At 44.9% G+C, this 25,927-nt stretch overlaps 1 protein-coding gene across 8 annotated transcripts in view; it reads left to right on the top strand.

Annotated features, from left to right (window-relative positions):
- Positions 1-25,927, top strand: part of Nt5m (5',3'-nucleotidase, mitochondrial) — a 66,323-nt gene that overhangs the window by 26,767 nt on the left and 13,629 nt on the right. For 4 of the 8 annotated variants that reach the window (XM_078043039.1, XM_078043038.1, XM_078043037.1 and 1 more), the window contains 2 exons: positions 12,407-12,507; positions 24,454-24,514. In XM_078043039.1, coding sequence (XP_077899165.1) covers positions 12,491-12,507; positions 24,454-24,514 — 78 coding nt within the window. In that variant the 5' untranslated portion in view covers positions 12,407-12,490. Of the gene's footprint in view, positions 1-7,078; positions 7,917-11,918; positions 12,159-12,242; positions 12,317-12,406; positions 12,508-24,453; positions 24,515-25,927 lie in introns of those variants that run through there. The other 4 variants (XM_078043036.1, XM_078043034.1, XM_078043035.1 and 1 more) reach the window with 4 other exon arrangements.

The following is a 25,927-nucleotide window of genomic DNA, read 5'->3' as shown; positions in this document are numbered from 1 at the left end:
TTTCTCACAAATACCTCCGCCCCCCTCCCACTTTTCATTTTATACCTTTTGACTTCATTTTAATTTTTGTCCTTGTACCCTTTGGTGTTGCCATTCATCCTAGACATTCTAACTTTTTGAGGTTGAAATCGCCCACGGTAATGAATTCTCCCCTTTCTAGCAGTTTGAATAGCCAGAGACAGCCAGATGACAGGTGCATGCAATTAGGCTCAGTGCTTGGAATGAAGGCTTAGGGTAGTGATTAGGAGCACTTGGGAAGGTCCTTTCCAGCTTGGTTGAAGCTTGTCTTGTTTCCAGGTCTTTATTAAAGTAAAGTTGTCTGGCTGGAAATGATGAATTGCAAACTCCAGAAAGGGAGTATGAGCAGTAGTTCATGATAATCATACCAGGAAAAAAAAAAAAAAAGATAGGTCTCAACTTGACTCAGAACAAACTTTTGACTCTGAAAGAATTTTATGTGATAGGTATCAAGCACTCCTGTATAAAAACCCTTCCTTTATAGCCTCCCAGTTTTACTTACCTTGGGGAAGACTTACACAAATGTATAGCTCAAATAAAAAAAATTATTGTCCAGGTATTATTGTCCAGGTATGGCTGTGCTTTGGATATACTCTCCTGCCAGGTGTTTAAGACCAAGTTGGTCAAATTGACCTTGTTCTTGTCTACTCTTAGAGTCAGCTGAGATTCCTCAGAGATCACTCTTGGGAACGTTTGAGAAGCCTCTTGGCTCTTTTGCCCTTCCTCTACCAGTTGTGCCATCTTCCAGAATGGGTTAGGGTCTTGCTGACCACAACTGACTTCCTTTGGAAGCATTAGGGACATTTCCCTCTCCAATAACCATCTCTTCGCAGATGGTGCACTGATTGGCTTCCTGTTCTCTAGGGTCCTCTCAATCTCCCTGATCAGGAGGCCAGGTGACTCACCAAAGTTGTAGAGCCAGCCCTTAGAAGGGTCCCCTCATTCCCTGAGTCGTGGCTGACCTTAGAGAGGCACAGCCAAAATATTGGCTACTTTATTCTTGGATCTTTTATTTCCTTGCCTTTGGTTTACAGGTTATGGTTTTAAACATTCAGCAGGTCACTTTCCCCAGTAACTTTTTTTTGTCCTTTTTAGTTATACATGACAGTAGAATTTATTTTGTTATATTTATGCAAACATGGAATATATCTTATTCTAATCAGGATCCCAGTCTTGTGGATGTACAGGATGTTGCGATTCAATGTGATGTATTTATATATGTACATAGGAAAGTTATGTCAGATTATTCCACTGTCTTTCCTATTCCTATTGACCCTCCATTCCCCTTTGTCTAATCCACTGAACTTCTATTATTCCCCTCCCCCTCCTTCTTGTGGGTTAGCATCCACATATCAGAGAGAACATTCAATCTTTGGTTTTGGGGTATTGGCTTATTTCAGTTAGCATGATAATCTCCAGTTCCATCCATTTATCAGCAAATGCCATGATTTCATTCTTTTTTAAGGCTGAGTAATATTCTTTTGTGTATATATACCACATTTTCTTTATCAATTCATCTGTTGAAGAGCATCAAGTTTGGTTCCATAGTTTGGCTATTGTGAATTGATCTGCTATAAATATTGATGTGGCTGCATTACTGTAGTATGCCGATTTTAACTCCTTTGGATGTAAACTGAAGAGTGGGATAACTGGGTCAAATGGTGATTCCATTTCTAGTTTTCTGAGGAATCTCCATACTGCTTTCCATAGTGGTTGCAACAATGTGCTTTCCCACCAGCAATGTATGAGTGTGCCCTTTTCCCCACACCCTTGCCAACATTTGTTGTTATTTGTATTTTTGATAATTGCCTTTCTGCCTAGAGTGAGATGTAATTTTAGTGTAGTTAATTTGCATTTCTCTATTTGCTAGAGATTTTGAACACTTTGTGTATTTGTTGACCACTCAGATTCCTTCTTTTGAGACATGAAGGCACTCTCTCCATGCTCTTGTTTTCTTCGCTGTGAAGAAGCTTTTTAGTTTGATACCAACCCATTTATTGATTTCTGAAATTCTACTTCTTGTGCTTCTTGTTGAGGAAGTTGGTCCCTAAGTGGACATGTTGGGGAGTTGGGCCTACATTTTCTTTTAGTAGGTGCAGGGTTTCTGGTCTAATACTATGATCTCTGATCCAATTTGAACTGAGTTTTGTGCAGGGTGAGAGAGATCATCAGTAACTTCAGTGTCATGATTATATAGTTAAGAGGCGTCTATAATTATATAGTTACCTCTTCCATTAAACTGGCGTCAGTACTGGAAGTCAGGCTTATATCTTATTCTATCCTATAGGTTATGGTTTATTATTTCAAATTAACTTGGGTTGTTCTGTTTGAAGGAGTACTTCTTCAAAACCCTAACAAGAAAAAGTTATACATTTCTTGGTCTGGGGTTGTAGCTCAGTGGTAGAGCACTTGCTTGGAATGTGTGAGGTACTGGGTTTGATTCTCAGCACTGCATACAAATAAATAAATAATAAATGAATAAAATTAAGGTCTATCAACAATTGAAAAATATTTTTTAAGAAGTCATACAGTTCTGGGCTGGGGTTGTGGCGTAATGGTAAAGCACTTGTCTAGGATGTGTGAGGCCCTGGGTTTGATTCTCAGCACCACATATAAAATAAAGATCCATCAAAAACTAAAAAAAAAAAAAAAAAAAAATGTTAAAAAGTTATACAGTTCTATAAGGAAAATACAAAATGAAATTAACAAAACCCAAAACATTCAGTTTATATGATTGCTTTGAACCAAGAAACATAATTTCTGTATTAACACTAATATATCTTTGCCTCCACAAAATCCATAAATCTATCAACTCAATCACATATGAGATTCTTTACAAATTTTGCCTTCTTTTAAAACTATTTTACAATCTTACATACCTTTTGTAATTTATCTAAACCTTTGCTTCGTTTTGTGTTATATCCTTTGTTTATTTTGAGATCTCAGTAGTCTTCACAACAAAAATCCATCTTTTGGGCTGGGGTTGTGGCTCAGTGGTAGAGCGCTTGCCCAGCATGTGTGAGGCACTGGGTTTGATCCTCAGCACCACATATAAATAAATAAAATAAAGGTCCACTGAAAATTGACAAAAAAAAAAAGTATTAAAAAATTATCTTTTGAATATAACTTTAAATGAGCTTAAGTCTAACCTTCTTTGGATTCATTCTAACATGAAGTAGGGTGAGAGGTGGAGCCTTATCTCAGGTAAGGTGGAGCTTTTGACAAATAACACAATACAACATCACATCTGAAATACAAAAACCAAGAGAGTTCCTGAATTACTTTTTGTGGAAAAAGTGGCAATCTCAACCTTTAAACAATCTCAACCTTTAAACAAATCAGGTTCTCCTTATTATCTTTTAAAATACTTTGAAATTTCCACTCCAATGTTAAAAAGTAACACAAAATTTTATATATACATTACTGATTAAAGGTTACGTTTATCCATCTACAGAACATTAATTGACATAAATAAACCCCAGTTAAAATTGTTATTTCTATATAAATCTGTAGGAGATTGCCACTTTAATTTGGAGAACACTAGCTTGGTAAAGTGTTCCCCTAAGCTTTTATGTATATATGTATGTATGTATGTATGTATGTATGTATCTATCTATCTATCTATCTATCTATATTTACATATATTTAGGGTATCTGGCAAATCAGACTCAATTCTTTTTGTTTTTTAATTGTCCAGAAGAGACTGGATCCCCATTAATGCCTTTCTTTTTTTTTAAATCTGATTTAATCAGTTACACATGACAGTACAATGACCTTGACATATCACACATTTGAATCAGACGGGATATAATATCTCAATTTTCTGAGTGTACAGGTTGCAGAATCACTTGGTCTTGCATTACATATATACACACAGGAGGATATATTCTTCCTGGGACAAGCCATTTCCTCCCTAAACAAAGTCTTGGTTGAGATAACTTGATCATCTTCCTCATAGTGCCTTTGGCTCAAGTGGTCTCAGTCACTTTTAGTAGACCTCCAGCAGAGCAGGCTTTGTTTTCTTTTCCTTGGGGGCACCTGCAAATGAAGTTGTAACTCTTATCTGTAACTGTTGTAACTGTTATCTGTAGGTTTAATTTACATAACTGTTTATCCCTGGAGAGGAATAGAAAATCTGGCATATAACCTCCCCCCCCCCCCCCCCCCCCCCCCCGCAAAAAACAAAACAAAACTGTGCCTTAATGCCCCCCCCCCCCCCCCCCGCCCGCCCCAGGTTATAATTTAATAGTGCTGGAACTCCTTGCTATGTCCTTTGTGACTGGCAGCTTCACCTTCCTGAATAAGACAGAATAATTAGTTGCCTTTTTGGTTTGTTCTTTTCAAATGCAAAGGCCACCCTGTGAGGTTAAACATTACAGTCAATTCTTTTGTCCCAGAATGCTGGGAATCTGGAAGTGGGGGTAGACCCAAATGAAGGTTACAGAAAAATTAGTCAATTAGAAAGTCAGGGGCAAAGCCAACAACCATGGTACCCTCCCGAGCCTGTACAACATAGATTCCAACCATCAGCCCCAGTGCTTTTGAAATACCTGTTCAGCAGGACTCTTATCCAGAAACCATAAAACCTCTATTAGGTAGGTTGCTCCTGACGTCACAAGAGCTTTTTCTTCCCTCATTCAAACAAATCTTACTCCTTTTTTTTTTTCTTGGGTGGGGAGGGTACTGGGGATTGAACTCAGGGGCACTCCACCACTGAGCCATATCTCCAGCCCTATTTTGTATTTTATTTAGAGACAAAGTCTCACTGAGTTGCCTAGCACCTCACTTTTGCTGAGGCTGGCTTTGAACTCCCAATCCTCTTGTCTCAGCCTCCCAGAGCCACAGGGATAAATCTTACTCTTTCTCTTAATAATTGAAATACTTTATTCTTTTTACAGTACTTTAACTAAATACAGCTGAAACTTATGTTATGCATATGGAATTACACCTGTTAGAATTTCAGCGCTTTACAACCTTGCTTTTAGTTTAAGTAACCTTAAACCTTTTTAAATTTTTTTTATCCTTTTTAGTTATACATGACAGTAGAATGTATTTTGACATATTATACATACATGGAGTATAACTCCCCATTCTTGAGGTATACATATTGTGGAGTTATACTGGTCGTGTATGCATATATGAACATAGGAAAGTTATGTCTGATGTAAACCTTTTTTAAATTTACCAATTTTTGTAAATTGGTAAATTTAATAGCCCAAATATATGTTACCTTATGGAATTCAAGAAGCCAAGAGTTCTTGAATTTATACTTAGTTGATGTTTTAGTATTTTAACTTTGTAAATCAGCCAGATGTCTCCTCTAACAAACACATTTATGAAGATTAATTCCATTTATGTTAAAACTAATTTACCCATTTCTAACTTAGGTTACCCATGAAAACCAATTTTGATATCATGTACATGATAGAGATACAAGCCCATATATAGACACAACATACAATACACAGGTTAAAATACAGCCTGTCACAGATTTTTTTTTTTAAAAAGATGGAAACTATACCTTTATTTTACTTATTTAGTTTTTTTTTTTTTTTTTTATGTGGTTCTAGGGATGGAACCCAGAGTCTCATGTATGCATGCTAGGCAAGTGCTCTACCACTGAGTCTCAACTCCAACCCTGTCCCAGATTTTTTTTACAGTATGACTGGTACATGAAAATGGGCTGTGCAGTTGGTAACATTAGGAATAGAGTCTGTCAACCATGGTGGATGCTGAAATCAAAGGTTTAGTTGGCCATTATCCTCCATGGGGAAAGATTTATTCCTACCATCACTACTGTTTATTTTCCCTGCTTGGAACCCTCCAAAGGAAAAGATTTCCATTGTTTTTCCCTGTCTTTAGACCTAGAATTTTTATTACAACCCTCTGCTTTTTAAGGTTTCTATAATTAAGTTTCCTGGTGTAGTCAACCCCTGGAGGTTTCTTGTATACCCCAGGCACCCTATGTGCTCTATCCTCCTTACTGAGGATTTCTTGCACACAAACTCCCACCCCCCTTTCCTTGAGTTTGCTCTCAGTGTTTCTGAATCAAGACCCAACCCCCGCTCTTTGGGGATTTCTTGCTCTCATGCCTCAGTCATACTCACAGAATCTCCAAGATGCCATGACCAAGGAAGTACTTCTCTCTGGTCCTTGAGAGTAGATTTTCCTACCTTGGTTCATGCCTGGAGTTACCTGGCCTCCAGGGTGCTTGCTTGGGTCCTTTCCCCTCTTTGTGGATCCACTTTTGATTTGGGGACCATTGCCAGCCTCAAGGATCACAGACAGTTTCCTCCCCTGCTCTGGGGCCACTGCAATAAGGCAGTAGGAAGTGTCTCTTCTAAGGAAGGAGACCCATGACCCCTAGGCAATGTATGGAGCTCCACACTTGGCACCCAATTTGTTAGAAACACCTAAGTGCAGCAAGAAATCAAACGCAGGGCTTGGGCTGTAGCTCAAGAGTGCTTGCCAGGCCTGTGTGGGGCTCTGGGTTCGATTCTCAGCACCGCATCCAAATAAATAAATAAAATAAAGGTCCATTGACCACTAAAAATAATAAAAAAATAATAAATCAAACACATACTCAGAAGTAGGCGGACAAGACAAACTTAACTTCTGCTAAAGAACTTATCTAGCAAGCACACTGCTGGCAGTTTAGCTGTTTTTCTCTCTAAATCAATGCTCCCTCTTGCCGTGATTGGAGAAAGTGGGGTTAGTGATTGGATAATTTTAAAACTGGGCTACAACTGGGCTAAAATCGGCTACAATTGGATCTTACAACCCAATTAAGGCTAAATACTATATTCTCAAAACGAACCACCGAACTTTCTAATCTCACACAGCATCACCCGGTAAAAGTCTTCCCCGACCACTCTGCCAATCTCACCCTTCTACATCACCCCATTACTGTGCTGTTTTCAAAGTTGTTTGGTTTTGTAAAGAAAAAAAAATGCAACTTATAACGTGGTACATACTATTTATTTATATGTTTACTTGAAAAATACTGGTTCCGTGTTCTCATATCAGTCTTTCCCCAGACATTCACCAAATAAGCAGAGAGGCTTTCGAGGTGCGCAACAACCCGTTTTGGTTCTTTCACCCCATCGTCTGTCTTCCCTTCTACAACCTAAGTTCCAGGCTGGCTGGAACCTTGTCTGTCTGGTTCCAGTCTCACACAGCAAGCGCTCAGTTCATGTCTAAGGACACAGGTCTGCTCCATTTGCATGCACAGCACCTTCATCCTCCGCTTCTGCAGTGGGGAGAGCGAGCTCAGGCCGCTGCTGAGAAAGGATGCGAGTGGAGACTCCAGGCATGTGGACATCCAGCACCCAGAGCTGTCCCCGAAGCCACGCCCCTCAGGCTCCGCCTCCACGGGGCGGGCGGCCCTTTAAAGGGGCGGGGCCTCGCTGCCGGTTGGGGCGCGCACCTCGGTCTCGCTTCGAGGCTGGAGTCTGCGCGCTGGCGCCCGGTGCCCCGCGCCCCGCGCCCCGCGCCCCAGGTACCCTGTGGCCCGCGGCGCGCCGGGGGAGGCGGGGCTTCTCCTGCGCAGCGGGTATGTTTACCGGCCCGCACAGGCGGCGCGGGGCGGCTCGGGCACCTGCGCCCACGGCGGTCGGCCACGAGGGGCCATGATCCGGCTGGGCGGCTGGTGTGCGCTGCGGCCCCGCGGCGCGCCGGGCCCTGCGGAGCGGCGCCGGGCATCCGGCGGGCCGGCGGGCCAGGGAGGCGGCCGCGCCCTGCGGGTGCTGGTGGACATGGACGGCGTGCTGGCCGACTTCGAGGGCGGTTTTCTCAAGAAGTTCCGCGCGCGCTTCCCCGACCTGCCCTTCATCGCGCTGGAGGACCGGCGCGGCTTCTGGGTGTCGGAGCAATACGGCCTCCTGCGGCCGGGATTGAGCGTGAGCATCCCTTGCCTCGGTCCCCTCGGGGTGTCTCTCGGGCCGCCCTTCTTGCTCACCGCGGACAGGGAAATCGAGGCTACCTTCCCAGCCCTGGGCGGAGAGCTCCCTTGCACGGGTCACCGCCCTAGCCTTGGGGTGGTCCTCTTGTAAAGTAGGGTTCTGGGGAGGACGAGAGAGCAGCGCCAAGCGCTGCCCTGCACCATTTATCTTTGGCTGTCACGGGGGTTTCTAATGATGATATACCTAAACTCTCTTTCTGCTGCCGATTTTTCAATTTTCGATATATTTGTCTTCAGGTCGTTTGTTAATTAAAATTTTACCTATGACTTTAACAGGTGTCTTTACCCTTCTTTTTTGCCCTATTCCACGAAAGCATAGCTTGTATGATATTGGAGGCTCAGAGAATTTTAGAGTGCCACACAGGGAGTCCTATGGTTAAGGTGAGGTGGAATCCACCCCCTAGCCTGTCCCAAAATTCAGTGCCAAATACCTGTCCTGCTGAATACCTGAGCGCCCCCAAACTGTGCTCTGCCCCCTGAGTCCTTCATGGATAGATAGAAATATCCATACAGGGACCTTTGCAGAGGGCATAATTTGTAAGATTTAAACTATTTTGTGAAAGGAACAGAGAATTTTGCCATGCACAAACTAAAAGAGGCTGGGAATTTTATAGCATCCCTTGATTAGCCCCTTGGGGTTACTGCAGAGGGTTTGATGGTGAGGATAAAGAGCCCAAGTTTACTGCCTTATCTCTTCTGAAGGTAGGCATTGTTATCTCCGTTTTGCTGATGAGGAAACTTGGCCAAGTCATCTGATCCATAAGAGGCCCTGGCAGGATTCAAACTCCAGTCTGCCTGCCTGCTAGGCACATTTTAGCTTTTCCCTTCCAAAGTCCTGTCGCCTGCCCTGCCCTAACAATTGACATTTCTTCTGACTCCAACAAGGCACAATACAACAATTTGTTTTGTCCCACAATAATTTGGGGGAAAACAAGTACCAACTTGGAGGCCAGAGCTGCTCTTCGCTCCTGCTTGGGCCCTCCAGTTTCAGGGAGTAGTAGAAACATTCCCACCTGCTAAGTGTGGGCATCCTGTACAGGGGAGGACCTGGAAGGTGGAACAGCACACCTCCCCAGGATAGACCCAGCGCCTTACCATGATGAAACACTGTGAAGGAGAAGGGTCTTCCTGAGGTTCAGGTGTCAGGAAGTACTCAAGTATCATTTCTCTTTATTCAAAGTTTCACCATAAGAGGGTGGGAAGGAGATCTCTGCTCAGACCTTCTAGGTTCTTGACATTTTGCAGAAAAGAATTTAAAGATGCATCAGGTTGTAGCAAAGAGGAAGAGCTGTATTAGATGAAGATAGGCATTCTCAGAGCAGACCATGGTCCATTTTGAGTGAGAAGCACTTTTTTGGGTCACAGGTTTTTCTTTTCTTTTTTGGTGGTAGGGAATGAACCCAGTGGAACATTGTCACTGAGCTACAACCTAGTCCTTTTGTTTTTATTATTTGTTTTTTGTGTTTTGTTGAGGCAGGCCCTCCTAAGTTGCCCAAGCCAGTCCTCTAACTCTCAACCTCTTGAGTCCAAGATTACAGGCATCTACCCCTGCACTTGGCTCACGGGCTTTTCTTTTAAAGGAAACTCTGTGGGGTGGACCTGAGAAGGTATGTGGGAATGGCATCTGCCTGGTGATTACAAGATGTTTAAGATGGTGTGGTCTTCTGAAGTGTTCAGGTTGTCATTTTATCTTTTTTCTAGATAACATTTGGAATGTGCCTATATTGTAGGTTTCTTAAAATACATCTCCTTTTTTCTTTATCTAATTGAAAAGTACATTGTGTAAGCTAATAGTGCTCATAAGCATTAAAACCAGGCAATTTTCATAGACGAGTGAATTTATGATAACTTTCAGATTTATCGATTTCTCAAGAATTTGCGGGTAACAGGCTGGTAAGCACGACAGGTCTGGGGAATAAAGGTGTCAAGTCCTGTGATCATGGGGATTTTATATTTAAAGTTGGAGTCTCTTTTTTCCTTCTGTTTCCTTTCAGCCTATCTTTTAATCTCTTTTCTATCCTACCTCAAAACCAGGACTTCCGAAGGTGAATTCCACAGAGCCTGGTACGCTGATCTCTCCTGGTACTGAGACCTCAAACTGAAAAACCAAAGGACATACCCATGTCATTTCAGTGATGTTTGGTGTTCATTTGTCGATAGGTAACCGAGTACTGGAATTCAGGACACCTTATTTTCTCCCAAGAGTTTATGATGGATGAACTAAGTCCATCCTCAACTCTGAAAAGCACAGTGGTTTTTCGTGCCCTTTTCACAGAGATCCAGGCTCAAGGTCTAAGGAGACAGTTTCCTGTTTTCCCAGTACAGAGAGAAGGAGCAGCTCGTGGAGGAAGTAGGAGGTGCTCTGGGAGGAACCTGTGTTTGGATAAGGCACTTCTACTTTACAGAATAAAGTCCCTTAGTATCCAGGTGGACTGTTCCAGGATCTCCCTTGGATATTAAAATCCACAAATGCTCAAGTGTCTTACATAAAATGGTGTAGTATTTACATGTAGCCTACCTACTTTCCGTATACTTTAAGTCACACTTAGATAACTTATAATGCCTGATACAATGTAATAGTTGGTATCCTGCACTGTTTAGGGGAATAATGACAAGGAAAAATGTCTCTGCATATTTAGTACTGATGCAGTGTGTTTTTTCCAAATGTTTTCTATCTGTGGTTGGTTGAGTCTGTTGCATGCAGAACCTGTGGATATGGAAGGCTGATTGCATTATCTGTGTTCCCTTTGATCTTCATAGTATTTAGGTAGGTAAGCAGGGCAGAGACGGAAAGAAGAGCTCATTTTTAACAGACTTAGAATCTTAGACTGTTAGGACAGATGCACTGAGCCAGAGAGGGTTGACTAGTGGTTCCCAGCAAGTTAGTGTCAGGGAAGGGGTACTGAGAAACTGTCATCTCAACGAGAGACTTGGGTATTGAGGTTACTGTATTTGTCACATCCTCATAAGAACCCTGTAAGAAAGGGGTGAGCTTCTGTCTTTATTCTGGGGATAGGAGAGAGGCTCATTTAGTGGAGGTGGTGAACCCAGGTCACACGGCAAGGACCAGGGCTTTTGGACTTCATCCAGACTGTCTCTACATGAGTTCAAGTCCTGATGGTGTCACCCCTAAGCGTCCTTGAACAAAATCTCCCTTCTCTGTAAATTGGGTAGAGTGATCTTTGGTTCTTGGGGATTGGGAGTATCAGACAAGAAGACCTATCTCAGCAATAAGTGCGCATTTACTTAGCCCTGTGTAGTTCACAAGAATATTGCTTATATGATCTCTTACAAGAGAGGCACTTCTGGGGCTGGGGATGTGGCTCAAGCGGTAGCGCGCTCACCTGGCATGCGTGCGGCCCGGGTTCGATCCTCAGCACCACATACCAACAAAGATGTTGTGTCCGCCGAGAACTAAAGAATAAATATTAAAAATTCTCTCTCTCCTCTCTCACTCTTTCTTTAAAAAAAAAAAAAAAGAGAGGCACTTCTGAACTGTACACCTGAATTTAGGTTCTTGATTCTCAGAAACTGAGATTTATCACTTTCCCCTTGCCTGGCCCCAGAAGAGGTGCTGCCTTTTGAAAATTGGGCTTAGGCCTAATAGCAAAAGGTAGAAAGTTACTGCCCTGGGAGTGAAGAGATAGGGGTATTCTACTCCCAGCAAGGTCACTGTCTTGCTGTGTGACATAGGGTAGATATCTTCCCTATTCTGACCCTTGGTTTTCTCATATAAAATGAAGGTCTGGGGCTGGAGTTGTGGCTCAGTGGTAGAGTGCTCACATAGCACACGCGAGGCCCTGGGTTCGATTCTCAGCACCACATAAAAATAAATAAGTTAACTCAAGGTACTGTATCCAACTACAACTAAAAAATAAATATTTTTAAAAATAAAATAAAATGAAGGTCTGAATTTTTGCTTTCAAACTTTAAAAGCGGCAGAATCTTTTTTTTTTTTTTTAAAGCTATTATTGGCACCTCAACACATAAAGAACATCAAAGCAGAACTGTTTTGGTTGACAGGAGGAGCCTGGTGCTCTCCTGACCTTTCACACTGCCTCCCCTCCCCCTGTCCCACCTGGCTCAGCTGTGCACTTCCAGGGTCTCTGAGATTGTCCAGCCCTCAAGTCTATTGACAGTTCTGCCATTGCAAGACCTGGTCCTCTCTCCAGCCTCCACAGTACGTCATTCATTCATTCGAATCAAGTCTGTGGTTCGGGAAGGTTGACCTTAAGCCCAGAGAACCCCATGTGCCTCCCCACAGAGCTAACCCCTTCGCTGGTCCCTGCTGGATCCTAACAGAAGTCACATCCTTCCTGGAAAGGGGCCAGAATGCATGCGAGTGGGCACACACACACACACACACACACACACACACACACACTCACTGTGGAGCCTGGAGGTAATCTGCTTCTCTTGACTTTTCAGGAGAAGGCCATCAGCATCTGGGAGACGAAGAATTTCTTCTTTGAACTTGAGCCTCTGCCAGGGGCCGTGCAAGCTGTGAAGCAGATGGCCAGCCTACAAAAGTAAGTTTATCTTCCCACCCGGTGGGACCCTCACAGCTCCAGTCTGTACCCCCTCACCTTGTCGCAGAATCGGGTAGAAACTGTTCTGGGTGGATGCTGCCGGCACCAGGGAATTCAGCAACAGCAAAGCCTGGCCCCGGCCCTCCTGGGGCTTGTAGCCCAGTGAGAGCAGGCGTTGAGCAGAGAATCACACAGGAGAGACAGCTGCGTTACTATAGGGTGAAGGTTGAAGAGGACCCCACTTGGAAAGAAAGGGTGGTTCAGGAAGAAGGAGGAATTTGAATAAGTGAAAATGAGAGGTTTAAAGAGTCTAGTTCAGTGGGTTTTAGTACCTACACAAAGTTGTATAGCCACTGCTGCTGTCAATATCAAACTTTTTCATCATCCCCCAAAGAGAAACCCCATACCAATCACCACTCATTACCCATTCCCATCTTCCTCCTGTAGCCCCGCGCAACCACTGGTTCACTTTCTGTCTTTGTAGATTCATCTGTTCTGTACATTTCATTTAAGTAGCATCATACAATGTGTGGTCTTTGGGGTCTGACTTCTTTTACTTGGAATACTTTTTTCCAGATACATCCACGTTGTATCCTATGTTACTACTTACTGACTTTATGGCTGAGTAATATTCCCTTCTATGGATAGATCACACTTTATCCATCAGCTCACGGATATTTGGGCTGTTCCCACCTTTTGACTGTGTGGAGTAGTGATACTGTGAATATTCACATAAGTATTTGCTTGAATACCTGTTTTCAGTTCTCTTGGGGATATACATAAGAGCAGAATTATTGAATCATAAGATAATTCTGTGATCAATAGTCCTGAGGATCTACCGAATTGTTCCAAGTAGCCATGCATTTTGCATTCCCACAGCAATGTGGAAAGGATCCAGTTTGTCCACATCTTTGTAAAGACATGTTATTGTCTTTTTTTTATTTTAGTCATCCCAGTGGGTGTGAATTGATATTGTGGTTTTAATTTGCGTTTCCATGAAGGCTAATAATGTTGAATATATTTTCATGAACTTATTGGCCATTTTAATATTTTATTTGAAGAAATATTTATTCATATCCTTTGTTCTTTTTTTTTTTTTTCAACTGGGTAATGAGTCTTTTTAGTGTGAGTGTGGTCCTGGGGATTGAACCCAGGTCCTTGCATGTGCTATGCAAGCACTTACTTTTGAGCTATATCCCCAGGCCTTTAAAACATTTTTTTAAAAATTAAAAAAAAAATTTTTGAGACACATTACCCAGGCTGGTCTCAAACTTGCAATCTTCCTGGTCAGCCTCCCAAGTAGCTGTGTGCCACCACGCCCAGCTTAATTGCTCTCTTTTTAATTGTTTCACTTATAAGGTTCTCTACATATTCTAGATACAAGTCCCTTATCAGATATATGACTTACAGGCATGTCCTCTCATTCTGGGGACTGTTGTTTCACTTTCTTAACTGTGCCCTTTAAAACAGAAAGTCTTTCATTTCAAAGTGGTCCGATTTATTGATTTGTTTTCTTGTCACTTGTGTGTTGGGGGTCTTATCTAAGCAGCCATTGCCTAATCCAGGGTTACACGGATTTGCTGCTGTGTTTTTTTTAAGAGTTTTAGTTTCTGCTATAACCAAAACAGGCCTGTAATCCATTTTAGGTTTTGTGTATGATGTAAGGCAGGGATCCAACTTCATTCTTTACAATGTGGATATCCAGTTGTCCCAGAATCATTTGTTGAAAAGACTATAACTTCTTTCAAAGTTTTAAGGAAAAGATATTGAGTTTTTTTAAAAAATATTTTTTCTAGTTGTAGATGGACACAATATCTTTATTTTATTTGTTTGTTTGTTTATTTTTTTATATGGTACCGGGAACTAAACCCAGTGCCTCAGGCATGCTAAGCAAGCGTGCTACCACTCTGAGCCACAACCCTGGCCCAAGATATTGAGTTTTCTTAGTACTCTTGCTTAAAATTGAGCTTGAGTTATAGCTTCATGGTAGAGTACTTGCCTCCCATGTGCAAGGCGCTGAGTCCATTTCCCAGAAACACACACACACACACACACCAGAATAAAGGAAAAGAAAATCAATTGACTGTAGTATGTAGGTCTATTCCTAGACACAGATAATTTTTATTGGCCATAATTTTGCTTGAATTCAGCAACCTGTATGACAAATCAAACATGAGATATGATTTAGCCTTCATTGTGCCATGTAAGTGCCTCTGGAATTTGCCAATTTAAAAAATTCTGCTGTCGGGGGTGCTGGGGTTGTGGCTCAGTGATAGAGCGCTCGCCTAGCATGTGCAAGGCCCTGGGTTTGATCCTCGGCACCACATAAAAATAGGTAAAATGGAAGTGTTGTGTCCAACTACAACTAAAAAATAAATATTTTTTTAAAAATTCTACTGTGATACACAAGCATCAGAGAACCACAAAATGCTTAGAGTTTCGTTTGAATTGTAGACCTTATTTGTTCGGTGATTTGTCTTTGGACTTGAATCCAGGTCCTGCAGATTAGTATATTTGATTGTGTTTTATAGTATGATTGGTTTTTAGTAGTGTGTGGCAAGAGTTTGGAAAGGCAGAGAATGTGTGCCCAGTTGGCCCTCCATATCTATGGGTTCATTGTCGCCAAACATGTACTAGGCCTGTTGTGTTAGTCAGCTTTGCATTACTTTAACAAATTACTTGAGATAATCAGCTTAATAAGGAAAGAGGTTTATTTTGGTTCACAGTTTCAGAGGCTTCAGTCCATGGTCACCTAGCCTTGTTGCTTTGGGCCTGTGCTGGCTCTGGGTACATGATGGTAGAACACGTAGCAGCGGAGACATGTTCACCTCATGGTGGCCAGGAAGCAAAGAGAGAGACCAGAAAGTTTGGGGTTCCAGTATTCCCTTTAAGGGCATGCCCACGATGAACTTACTTTCTTTCACTTTCATAGTGCCAGGCACAGGGGACCAAGCCTTCAATACATGGCCTTTGCAGGACATTTAAGATCCAGACTATAACACCTGTGACGGTTGCATCTGTGCTGACCATGTACACATTTTTTTTCCTTTGTGTCATTATTCTCTAAACAATAGCAACTCTATCTGGAGCATTTGCATTGTATTAGGTGTCAGAGGCAATCTAGAGATTATTGAAAGTATTCAGAAAAGTGTGCACAAGTTACATGCAAGTACTACGCCATTTTATGTGAGGAACTTGAACATTCCTGGATTTTGGTTCCTGTGATGGGCAGGGGTCTGGAAACGATCCCCCGCAGATGCTACGGGATGACTGTATCAGCACTTTAGCTCTCAAATCTCTCCTCGCTGCCTGGGTCAGTGTGTCCTGGATACAGTCACACTACTGTGTTCTGGGACACTGTGTCACATAGTGTTTTAGAGCAAGGAACAGCAGCAGGACTGCCCAGGTCCTGGGTTCTAGAGAACATCTCTCAGGCAAGTTATTGAAATTTCCTGAGTCTGTTTCTTCCTCTGTAAAGTGAAGGTAACGAGAAGTGCTCAGTGTAGTATGTGGCACACAGTAGGTACTCAGAAAAGTTGATGCTTTTGTTATTCTGGGAGATTTAGTAGGTATTGCCACAAGGAAAGCATTCTTCAGCCGACACAGGTTGGGGAACGGTGGATTAAGTAGGCTGCTTCATGCTTCACCATAGAACTTTCCAGAGTGTTTAACCGCCCAAGGGCATGGCAACACCTCATTGGGACAGGAGATAAGGCAACTTTTGCCACCTGTAATCTAGCTTCGAAGACTTTTTATCACCGCTTACCTATTTTCACTTTCACAGAAACTGGGAAATGCAAAACTAGACCATACCCAGTGATCCTTTGCCTCCATCTGGGGGAATTGGGTGGAAGAGTCCCATGGTGACTCAGTGGCCAGAGTATGGACAGGGCACAAGGGGTCTGATCAGAAGCTGAGTGGGTACTGCATGTCAGGTGCTGGAGCAGGCATACTGCAGAACAAGAGATGTGGGAGGCCCAGCGACAGAGGCCAAGGTTTAACTGTTAATATTGTGGATAATTATCAAACACTTGGCATGGGCTTGCCCTTGAACCAGGTGCTTGAACTAGTGACCTAAGGGTTATTAGGAGGTAGATCTAAGAGCCCAGTAGTGGGCATGTGAAGGGAGTGTAGGAGTATAGGCAGGCCAGGGCTGGCACTCCCCAGGAGAGGCTGTGAGCTTGGAGCCGCCATCTTGAAGAATGAGAAGGGACGTGCCAGGTGAAGGAGGGGCAGGGAATTTCTTATAGGAGAGAACACCATGAAAGAGACCTGATCTCCCACTGAGAGGCTCTCCCCAAACAGCTTCCTTGGCATGTTGACTGTTGATTACTCAGGAACATACAAGTCTTGTTTTGTGGTTCTGGGGACAGAACCCAGGACCTCCTACAGACCAGGCTGTACCACTGAGTTATACCCCTATCCCAAAACATGGATCTAGTCTTTTACAAAAAAAAAGAACTCAGTGTGGATGTACGGGCAGTGCCCTTTTGTTCTCCCTCCCTCTGTATAGCCCTCTGGGTTCTACTCCTTTTGCCCTTGTGAAGATTGTGTTTTGTGTTGTGGGGGAGCACTGGATCGAAAACCCAGCATCTTGCTCACGCTAGGCAAGTACTTTACTGCTGAGCTGATCCCAGCCTTTCTGTTTTATTTTGAGACAGATTCTTGCTAAATTGCCCAGGTTGGCCTCCAACTTGCAGTCCTCTTGCCTCAGCCTCCACAGTTGCTGGGATTATAGGCATCTGCCATGGCACACCAGCAAGAATTTAGAGTGCACACTCCCAGGCCTTTTAAAATGCACCTATATACAAGTTTACATATAGATGTATGAATTTCAATGACCCACCAGCAGCCAGAATGAGCTGTTTTTTGAACTAAATTCTGGTGATGTTGATTCCCAGCTGAAAACCCGGCTGACTTCACGTGGCACTAAGATCTCCGTTACTCTGGGGACACACTCCAATCTGAAACGGTGACGTCTGTGTTTGTCCTTTTCTCTTTCGGGTGACAGCTCCCTGAGGTCAGGGATTGTCTTGGTTCTGGCTCTATTCTCAGTCCACAGAATGATATCTGGCACTTAGCATGTACCCCAAATGTTTGCTGAATGAATAACTCTAGTGTACATATTCACAAAGTTCTTAGGCTTTTTTGGAAAAACATGGATGGAAGGGCTCAGTGGAAGGGAACATGCTTAACATGTGTGAGGTCCTGGGTTCAATCCCTAGCACCGGTAATATAAAATAAATATGTGGAGCTGAGGGTGGTGGTGTAGGCTTGCAGTCCCAGCCAATCAGGAGACTGAGGCAGGAGGATTGCTTGAGTCGAGGGTTGTGGCCCAGACTCAACAACATAGTGAAGCCCTATTTAAAAATAAAAAAAGTGGATAAGATCTTTGTGTTGTTCTGTAAGCTCTCTCCTTTATACTTAACAATATCTTAGAAATATTTTAATGTCAGTACTATAGAACTACCTTATTCTTTTAAAGTTGCTTTTTCCTTTTTCTCTTTAATAGAGACAGGGGTCTCACTATGTTGCCAGGCTGGCCTCAGACTCCTGGGCTCAGCCTTCTGAATAGCTGGGACTATAGGTGTGTGTCACTGCACCGGTGACCTTGACTACCATCTAGTACTCTACAGGATGGATGTAACATAGTTCCTGTAAGGGTTACCATGTGGCTGTTTCTCATTCATTCATATGTTTCAGAACTGCAGTGAGTCTGGTGTACGTATGCAGTTGTGGACTAGTTGGATCAAAGCCACGTGTTTTTGAATTTTAATAAGTATCTCATGATTTAAGTTATCCTTTTGAGCAGATGTTCTTCTGTAATTTTGAGTAGATGTTCTTCCATAACATCTAGCACAGAATACATGCTCTACTGTCTTTTTTTTTTCTCACTTGAAAGACCCTGGCTGGACATGGTGGTGCATGCCTGTAATCTCAGCAGCTCAGGAGGCTGAGTCAGGAAGGAAGCAAGTTCAAAGCCAGCCTCAGCAACTTAGTTAGGCCCTGAGCAACTTAGTGAGACCCTGTTTCAAAATAAAAACATGAAGTGTTGAGAATATGGCTCAGTAGTTAAGTGCTCCTAGGGTTCAAAACAGCCCTCAATCAGTGTTGTCATTTAAAAGGAGCATTTGACATGCAAAAATAGCCAAAAATTATTGTGAGTCAATGCTGGTAAATATGAGTCATATCTAAATTTTCCTAGTGCTAAGACTACTATGCATTTCAAAATATGTTAAATAAAAGCAACTTAGGATGTCAAAGCAATGTCTATCTTTGGAGGTGATTGTAACTGGCTTCTGAGATTATAAAAGCTAACTGTTAATTTGGAAAATTAAAATATATAATAAAAAGTCATTTATTATTAAAATTTATTATTAAAAATCTCACCATTTTGCAACAAGCACTTTTTAATGTTTTGGTGGTTTTGAGTTTTCTATATATTTTCCATATTTTTATTGTATGATAGACCCTCCAAGTATGTTTTTAGCAGTACAGGTGGTTCAACTTATGATAGTTTGACTTAGATTTTAGACTTTACAGGGGTAAAAACAGAGATTCACAGTCAATGGAAATGACATGAATTTTTGAACGTGGATCTTTTCGTGCCTATTTATTTTTTAATGTGGTGCTGAGGATAAAAGCCAGTGCCTCACATGGGTTAGGCAAGCACCGACTACTGAGCTGTCCCCCAGCCCCCCAGCCCTCTCTCTCGATGCTGGGCCGCAGCAGTGAGCCCCAGCTCTGTCAGCCTAATCACACAGGGGATCGACCAGCACTCCGCAGTGGACTGTGTCGCTGAGCTAGGATCTGCAGAAGACTAGGTGGATCCAGGGCATTTTCAAGTCACAGTATTTTCAGTTTATAACGGGTATATTGGGACATTACCTCATCACCATCCAGGAGGATTGGTATTTGTCAAAACAAGTGTTTGACCTCATTGGGGACTTCTAAAGGACATACCACTCATTTGGAGAGATAAATGTCTAAACCCTCAATTTGAGCATGACACCTGTTACTCCATTGTGGAGCCTGGAATAAGAGGCAGTTTATTCCCTAGACAGACACATTTTTAATGACTTGGTATCTGCCTTACTAGGTGGCATGGCACCAGCACTGGGGATGTGTTAGTGGGTAAGACCCCTAAGGTCTCAGGCCTCAGGGAGTTCACATCACAGTGGCGAGACGGCAGCGTGAACAACTGCAAGTGCAATTTCAGATTGCCATGTGCTGAAGAATAAATGGGGAAGGGGCTGCTTCGGGTGGGGTGGGATGATTTTTCCAAGGAGCTGACATCTGACCTCAGACCTGAAGGTTGAGAATGAATAGGCCAGCGAAGGGTCAGGGCCAGCACTCCAGGCCAAGAGGAGAGCAGGCGTGAAAGCCCTGACATGGGCAAGGATTTTGCTTATTTGAGTGATTTGAGTGACATAAAGGAGACCAGGGCAGCTAGAATTTTAGTGAGTGTGGTAGGGGGAGTAGGATGACAGTGGCAGAGGAGGAGACTGAGGAAAGAGTGCTGTGACCTGACACAGGTTTTAAAATTGTGGGTTTAGGGCAACGAATGTGGATAGACATTTCTCTAGAGAAGATTTACAGAGAGCCAGTAAGTACACGGAATCGTGCTTAGTGACACTCATTATCAGGAGAATGCAAGTTAGAACCACAAATGACGTCGGAGGGTGTAGCTCAGTGATAGAGCATTGCCTAGCATGCACAGAGCCTTGGACTCAGTCCCCAGCACTGCAGAAACAGAAACCAAACAACCTGAGACCCCACAGTGAGGTGTCACTTCACACCCACTAAGGAGAGACGATGGTACCAGTTGTGGGAGAAGATGTGGAAAACTCGGAACCCTCATATGTTGTGGGTGGGAATGTAAAATGCACAGCCACTGTGCAAAACAGTTTGGCAAACCGTCTCTTAACACATTAAGTGCAGGATTACCATATGAGCCTGTGATTCCACTCCTGGGTAATTACCCAAGAGCAGTGAAACTGTTAGTGCAGAACTGTACACAAATGCTCACAGTAGTGCTCTTCGTAATATCTAAAAGAAGCAACCCACGTCCCCATCAGTGGGTGAATAGGCTAACTAAACATGGTATATCCATAAGTGGAATATTATTCAGTTATAAAAATGAATGAAGTTCTAATTCATGCTGTAACACGGAGCAACCTTAAAACATGCTAAGAGAAGGAAGAACATACAGTGATTCCACTTATATGAAATGTCCCAGGTTGGCAAATCCTTAGAGACAAAGCAGGGGGCCAGGAGGAGGGAGTGGGAGGTGACTGTTTAATGGACGTAAGTTTTATTTGTGCAGTGATCAGAATATCCTAGAAATTAGACTGTGGTGATGGTTGTAAAACTCTGTAAATACACTAAAGTTCATTTAGCTATTAAAGTGGGTGTTATGATATAGGGATTATATCTTAATAAAACTTAAAAAAATCAGTTTGTTTAATTTTGAAAAACTTACAATCTTTGGACACATTTTTAACAGCATGGGTGAATATCTGAACAATTTTACTGGACGAAAGAAACCAGATTAAAAAAAAAAAAAAGAATGATACTCGATGTTTCCACTTCCATAAAATTCTAAAAAAATCCCATCTGATCTGTAGCTGTAGGCTGTTGGAGGTTGCAGGGGCCCAGGCGTGGGCGGGGCAGGTGGGAGAGATGACTAAGGGAAATGCTCAGGGTACAGGGTGTGTTTATTACCCTGATAGTGGAGTCCTGTGTTTTGTGGGTGTGTACGTGTGCCACAACTTATCAAATTGTGCCCTTTTAATTTGTGCAGTTTACTGCATGTCAACTATACCTCAATAAAACTGTCTAAAAATAATCGGTCAAGTTAGGTGTGGTGAGGCGTGATGGTAGTTCCAGGCGTCCAAGGAGGGAGGATCACTTGAACCCCGGTCAAGGTCAGCCTGGGCAGTGTAGCGAAAGTCCATCTCAAAAAAAGAAAAAGAAAAAAAAAGTCATTCTGGTTGTGAGATGGAGAATGACCTGGAAAGGTCAGAATTGGAAATTGAGGGACTAGTGAGTGTTTACAGCAGCTCACTGGGGAGAGGGTGCTTTGGCCTGGGTGCTTGACAGCCACGGAGAGAAGCTATTGGGCTGAAACCCATGTGGGTAAAGCCCAGAGGACTTGGCGATGGTTATAATACTGGGGGTGGAAGAAAGGTAGGAAAAAGTGGTGATTTTCAGGGTTTTTCTTTAGCATATGTGTATACCAATACAGTGCCATTTATTTTAGTGCTGTTAGCTAGAGGAATACCAGGGAAGGGACAGATTTGGGAGGTGAGGGAAATCCCACGTTTACTTTGGAACTGCCAATTTTGAGATGCATGGTGTCCAGGTGGGGCTGTTTAATAGTCCAGAAGGACTGGAAGCTGGTGCGGGGAGAGCCTGGGAGGTGCCAGCCTACAGGTGGCATTAAAGCTGCAGGCCTGGAGGATACTGGAGCTGGTGGAGCACCCCAGAGAGCTGGCAAAGATGGGGTAGAATGCTGGTGAGGGAGGCGAAGGGTGTGCAGTGTGCCACGCACGGGGGACTCAAGGGTCCTTGATGACAGTGACCACTTTCTGTGGAGTGGAGGGATTGACCTCAGGCTGGAGTGGGTCGCAGCAGGGGCAGGAGGTGAGGACGTTTGAGGCTGCAGCAAAGCAGGGCGCTGGGTCTGTTATACACCAAGGGAGCAGATGCGGTAACTGGAGGGAGGATGCGGGCCAAGGTTTAGTTTCACAGATGGTTCAGTTAGGACTTTTGACTTGACAGTGACGCGAAAGCAAGATCCATCCATTCAGTAGAAGCCGTAGTGCAGTGGGTGTATTAAGAGTAGGGTGTGGTAGCGTGGGTGCATCAAAGGCATTTTCTACTGAGGTTTTCAACTCATCGTGGGCCTGTCAGGACGTAACCTTGCGGTAAGTCAAGGAGGTTAAGGAGGAGGTTCCAGAATATGTTGGATTGAGAAGGTGGAGAGAAAGGGGGGATGTTACAGGGACAAAGTCTTTGGGCAGATGAGGCTAGAGTTCAGAGTTGAAGGGGGCTGGTGAGAGGGGGGAGGGTGGGTGAGGAGGTGAGGAACAGGAAAAGTGAGTTCTGGCCACGCTGGGAGCCTTGCCCCCATGGCGGCTCCAGAGGAAGGCTGCCCTCAGCTGGAGTGCTCAGTGGAGCTTTTCCAACAGTTGGTTTGGTTTTTTCCCTCCAGCAACCTTCGATTGCTTGGATGCTGGTGTTAGAAGTTGGACAGCTGGATTCTTTCAGGGTCTGGCAAAACAGATCTCAGTGGAGCAAGAGAAACACAGGCAGAGAGATGGTAGAGATGGGCCTCAGAGTGCAAGCAGGGGAGAGGAGGGGACACCGAGCTGACAGAGGTCATGCAGAAATGGGGGGGCCGCAGCGGGTTGTCTCTCTGGTTGAGTCTGAAGAGCTGGGCTCAGGCTGTTAGTGTATGTTTTCCAGAAGCATCGAGAGTGGTGACCAGAAAGGCCAAGTGTGAGACTGAGGTGTTGGCTGAAGCGAGTCTGCGCTGTAGACAGTGATGGGCAGGAGAGAGGTTGGGTGGGGGAGGAGGCTGGTGGTGAGAAGGGTTGGGCACCACCGAAAGGCAAGCTGTTGGATTTGCACATGTGTGTTTGTGTGTGTGCACGCGTGCGCGTGTGCAGGGTCACTGAGGATGATGACAGAGTAGGGGGAGAGGGGCTCGGGAGGAACGGGGAGGACGGTACCTGGCAAGTGGCAGGTGACGGGGTAGGCAGGACCACCGGGGCGTGAGGCCCTTTGACACAGGAGCGATGGAGAGGAGGGAAGACGCTCTCCTCACCTCCCCTGTGGAGTTAAGGAGAAGCCAGCCCTCACCCAGGCCTGCAGGGAGGCAGGACAGTCCCCACAGAGGCCGGAGGTGAGAACCAAAGGGCAGAGACTGAGTGCTCGGTGTCCTAGCAGGTGTGAGGGGACAGCCAGGTTGGCAGAGGGAGGGCCAAGAATCGAGGAGATTCCAGTAATGAGAGGGCGCAGGAACCTGGCAGGCTTACACGGGACGCCCAGGGGACTAATTTGCCAAAGAGAAAGAGCTGAGAAAAGTCCCCACAGCTCAGTCTGATGAGCCGGCAGGTGCCAGCAACGAATGCCAACTCTACGAGGATGTTTGGGATCAGAGGGCTCAGGTATAGGGAGGAGCAGGTGCCTGGAAGGCCCTTCCGGGGCAGCGTCATCCCCTGTGAATTCAGCTCAGAACAGTGACCATGGGCAGGGGGTTCCTTGTGGAGAGCCTCCATCTGTCTTGACATGTTGACAGCTCAGTGCAGGTAGAGCTGGGCTCCCCACCTGCCTAACAGGACCAGAGAACTTGCAGGGGCTCTTGGAGTTCTTCCTGGTACATTGCTTATTCTTTTGCATTGCACGAGGCCCCCGTTCTCCCTCAAGCAACTGTGGGTTTTGCATCTTCGAGCGTGTGCGTGCGTGTGTGTGTGTGCGCGCACATGTGTGCTGGGGATGGGTACTGAATCCCGAGGATGCAAAGCTCACGCACTGCTCCTGAGCTGCACTCCCAGCTCTCTCTGTCCTTTTCCTGCTGACCTTGTGGCCACATGCCTCTCTGTTTTTCCTTATGCAAATTTTAGAGGTGGCGCCTGATTGGGGTGGCTAAGCTTTTGAGTCCTGTCCAGCAAAAATTGCAGGAGTCAGAAGCCTGTCCCCGAGCTTGTGGCTGGTGGCCAAAGTAGGGTCACTGGTGGCTTCCCAGAGCCATCAGGTGGGGCCAGAAACATAAGCTGATGTTTCTTATGTGGATCCGGTGCCGAGCGGTGGGGTTTTCCCATGTGGATGCAGGACTCGGAGCTGACAGCAGAGGAGTCAGAGGTCAGAGGGTCCAGTCAGAGGTCAGAGGGTCCAGCAGAGGCGGGGCCACGGGCTCACTGTCCTTTCTCTTCTTGGCAGCACCGATGTCTTCATCTGCACAAGCCCCATCAAGATGTTCAAGTACTGTCCTTACGAGAAGGTAAGGCGTGCGTCTCGCTCTGGTTGGGCCCTTCGCCTGGGTGTCAGGCAGGATTGCCAGATGGGCATGTCCCCTAGGAAGGGTGGCAGACTCTTGTGGTACCAGGTCCCTTCTCCAGCACCAGCCTGAAATTCTGTACCGTGATCTGGATGGAACCTCATCTCCACGTGGAGTGGGTGGGAAGGTGTCCAACCAATGGGCAGCATCATTTGTGAGGCCTGTAAAGGAGGTGATGGCGGGGAGAACCGCATCTGGGGAGGGTTGGGGGCTTGGGACCTCTGTACATGAAGAATCTGACAGAGGGGAAATGGCTCGAGTTTGTTTTGCTACACACTCTTTTATCCTTGTTGAAGAGAGAATCAAATGAAATGGAGATTTTTCTGGAAATTGGGAAGCTGCAGGTGCTGAGCCCCAAGGAAAGCTCTGTTGCCCGGGAGGAGGGTGCTGGTGCCAGGATGGGGGTGCATGGGGAGATGCAGGGCCTGACCCTGCCCTGGTGTCCGTGCAGCGGCTCCCCACAAGGAGGCTGGATTTCCAGCCCACACCTCCCCCTGTCTAGGGCCCTCGGACCCTCAGGCACGAGTTCTGAACATCTCTATAGTCTCCTGCTGCATATCAGAAACTGCCTTGGCACAATCAGCCAGTATTAAGCACCTTGTATTCCCCGGTGGGGAGGGGCTCAGTTACTCCAGCATGTGACCATTCAGTGCCCACTTCCTCTCAACATTCCACTTGAGGGTAAAACATTCTTTACCCTGGCCCCTCTTTTAACATTTTGGGGGCACAAGTTTAGTTAAGCCCAGGGAGGGGTGTCCCACAGTTGGTGGGCATGGATGAGGGGTGAAGGCTGGGGCCACTCTTTCCAGTACAGCAGAAACCCCCAAGAGAGGTTGACATTTTTCAGCCCACACCAGACCTTCTGAGTGGCATTGTGGTCGGTGTTCCCAGCCTGCCAGGTGGCGCTGACCCACCCCTGAGCTTGAGAAGTGGGGCTGATGCTTCCATCTCCCACTGGGTGGTCGGGTTGTCGCCAGCGCCGTCGTCCCTTGGAGGTCTGGCTCTAGGAGTCCCACCATGAAGGTCTGCAGGAGTCCAGGTCCCTTGTGTGGAGTGGCTTCGTATTTGCACATAACCCATGCACAACCCTGTGCACCGGGAACCGTCTTTCACCTACTCAGTGCCTGATGCAGTCGTGAGCGCTGTGAGGCCGTGTCGTTGGGAGTGACAGGCAAACCCAGTGCTGTTCAGTGCCGACAGTTGTCTTCCTGAATATTTCTGATCTGTGGTGGGTTGAATCCACTGATGTGAAAGACTGTATAGAGGACACACTGAGTTTATAGGAGAAAGATTGCTAAATGGCTTTCATCCAGCCATCCCTGTGGATTTATAACTCATTTGGGGGTCAGCCATCCA

Source organism: Ictidomys tridecemlineatus, chromosome 3 (genome assembly GCF_052094955.1).
Source record: "Ictidomys tridecemlineatus isolate mIctTri1 chromosome 3, mIctTri1.hap1, whole genome shotgun sequence".
NCBI classification, from domain to species: Eukaryota; Metazoa; Chordata; class Mammalia; order Rodentia; family Sciuridae; genus Ictidomys; species Ictidomys tridecemlineatus.
The sequence above is the reverse complement of the archived record's forward strand: the minus strand, read 5'-3'. Positions and strand labels throughout refer to the sequence as shown.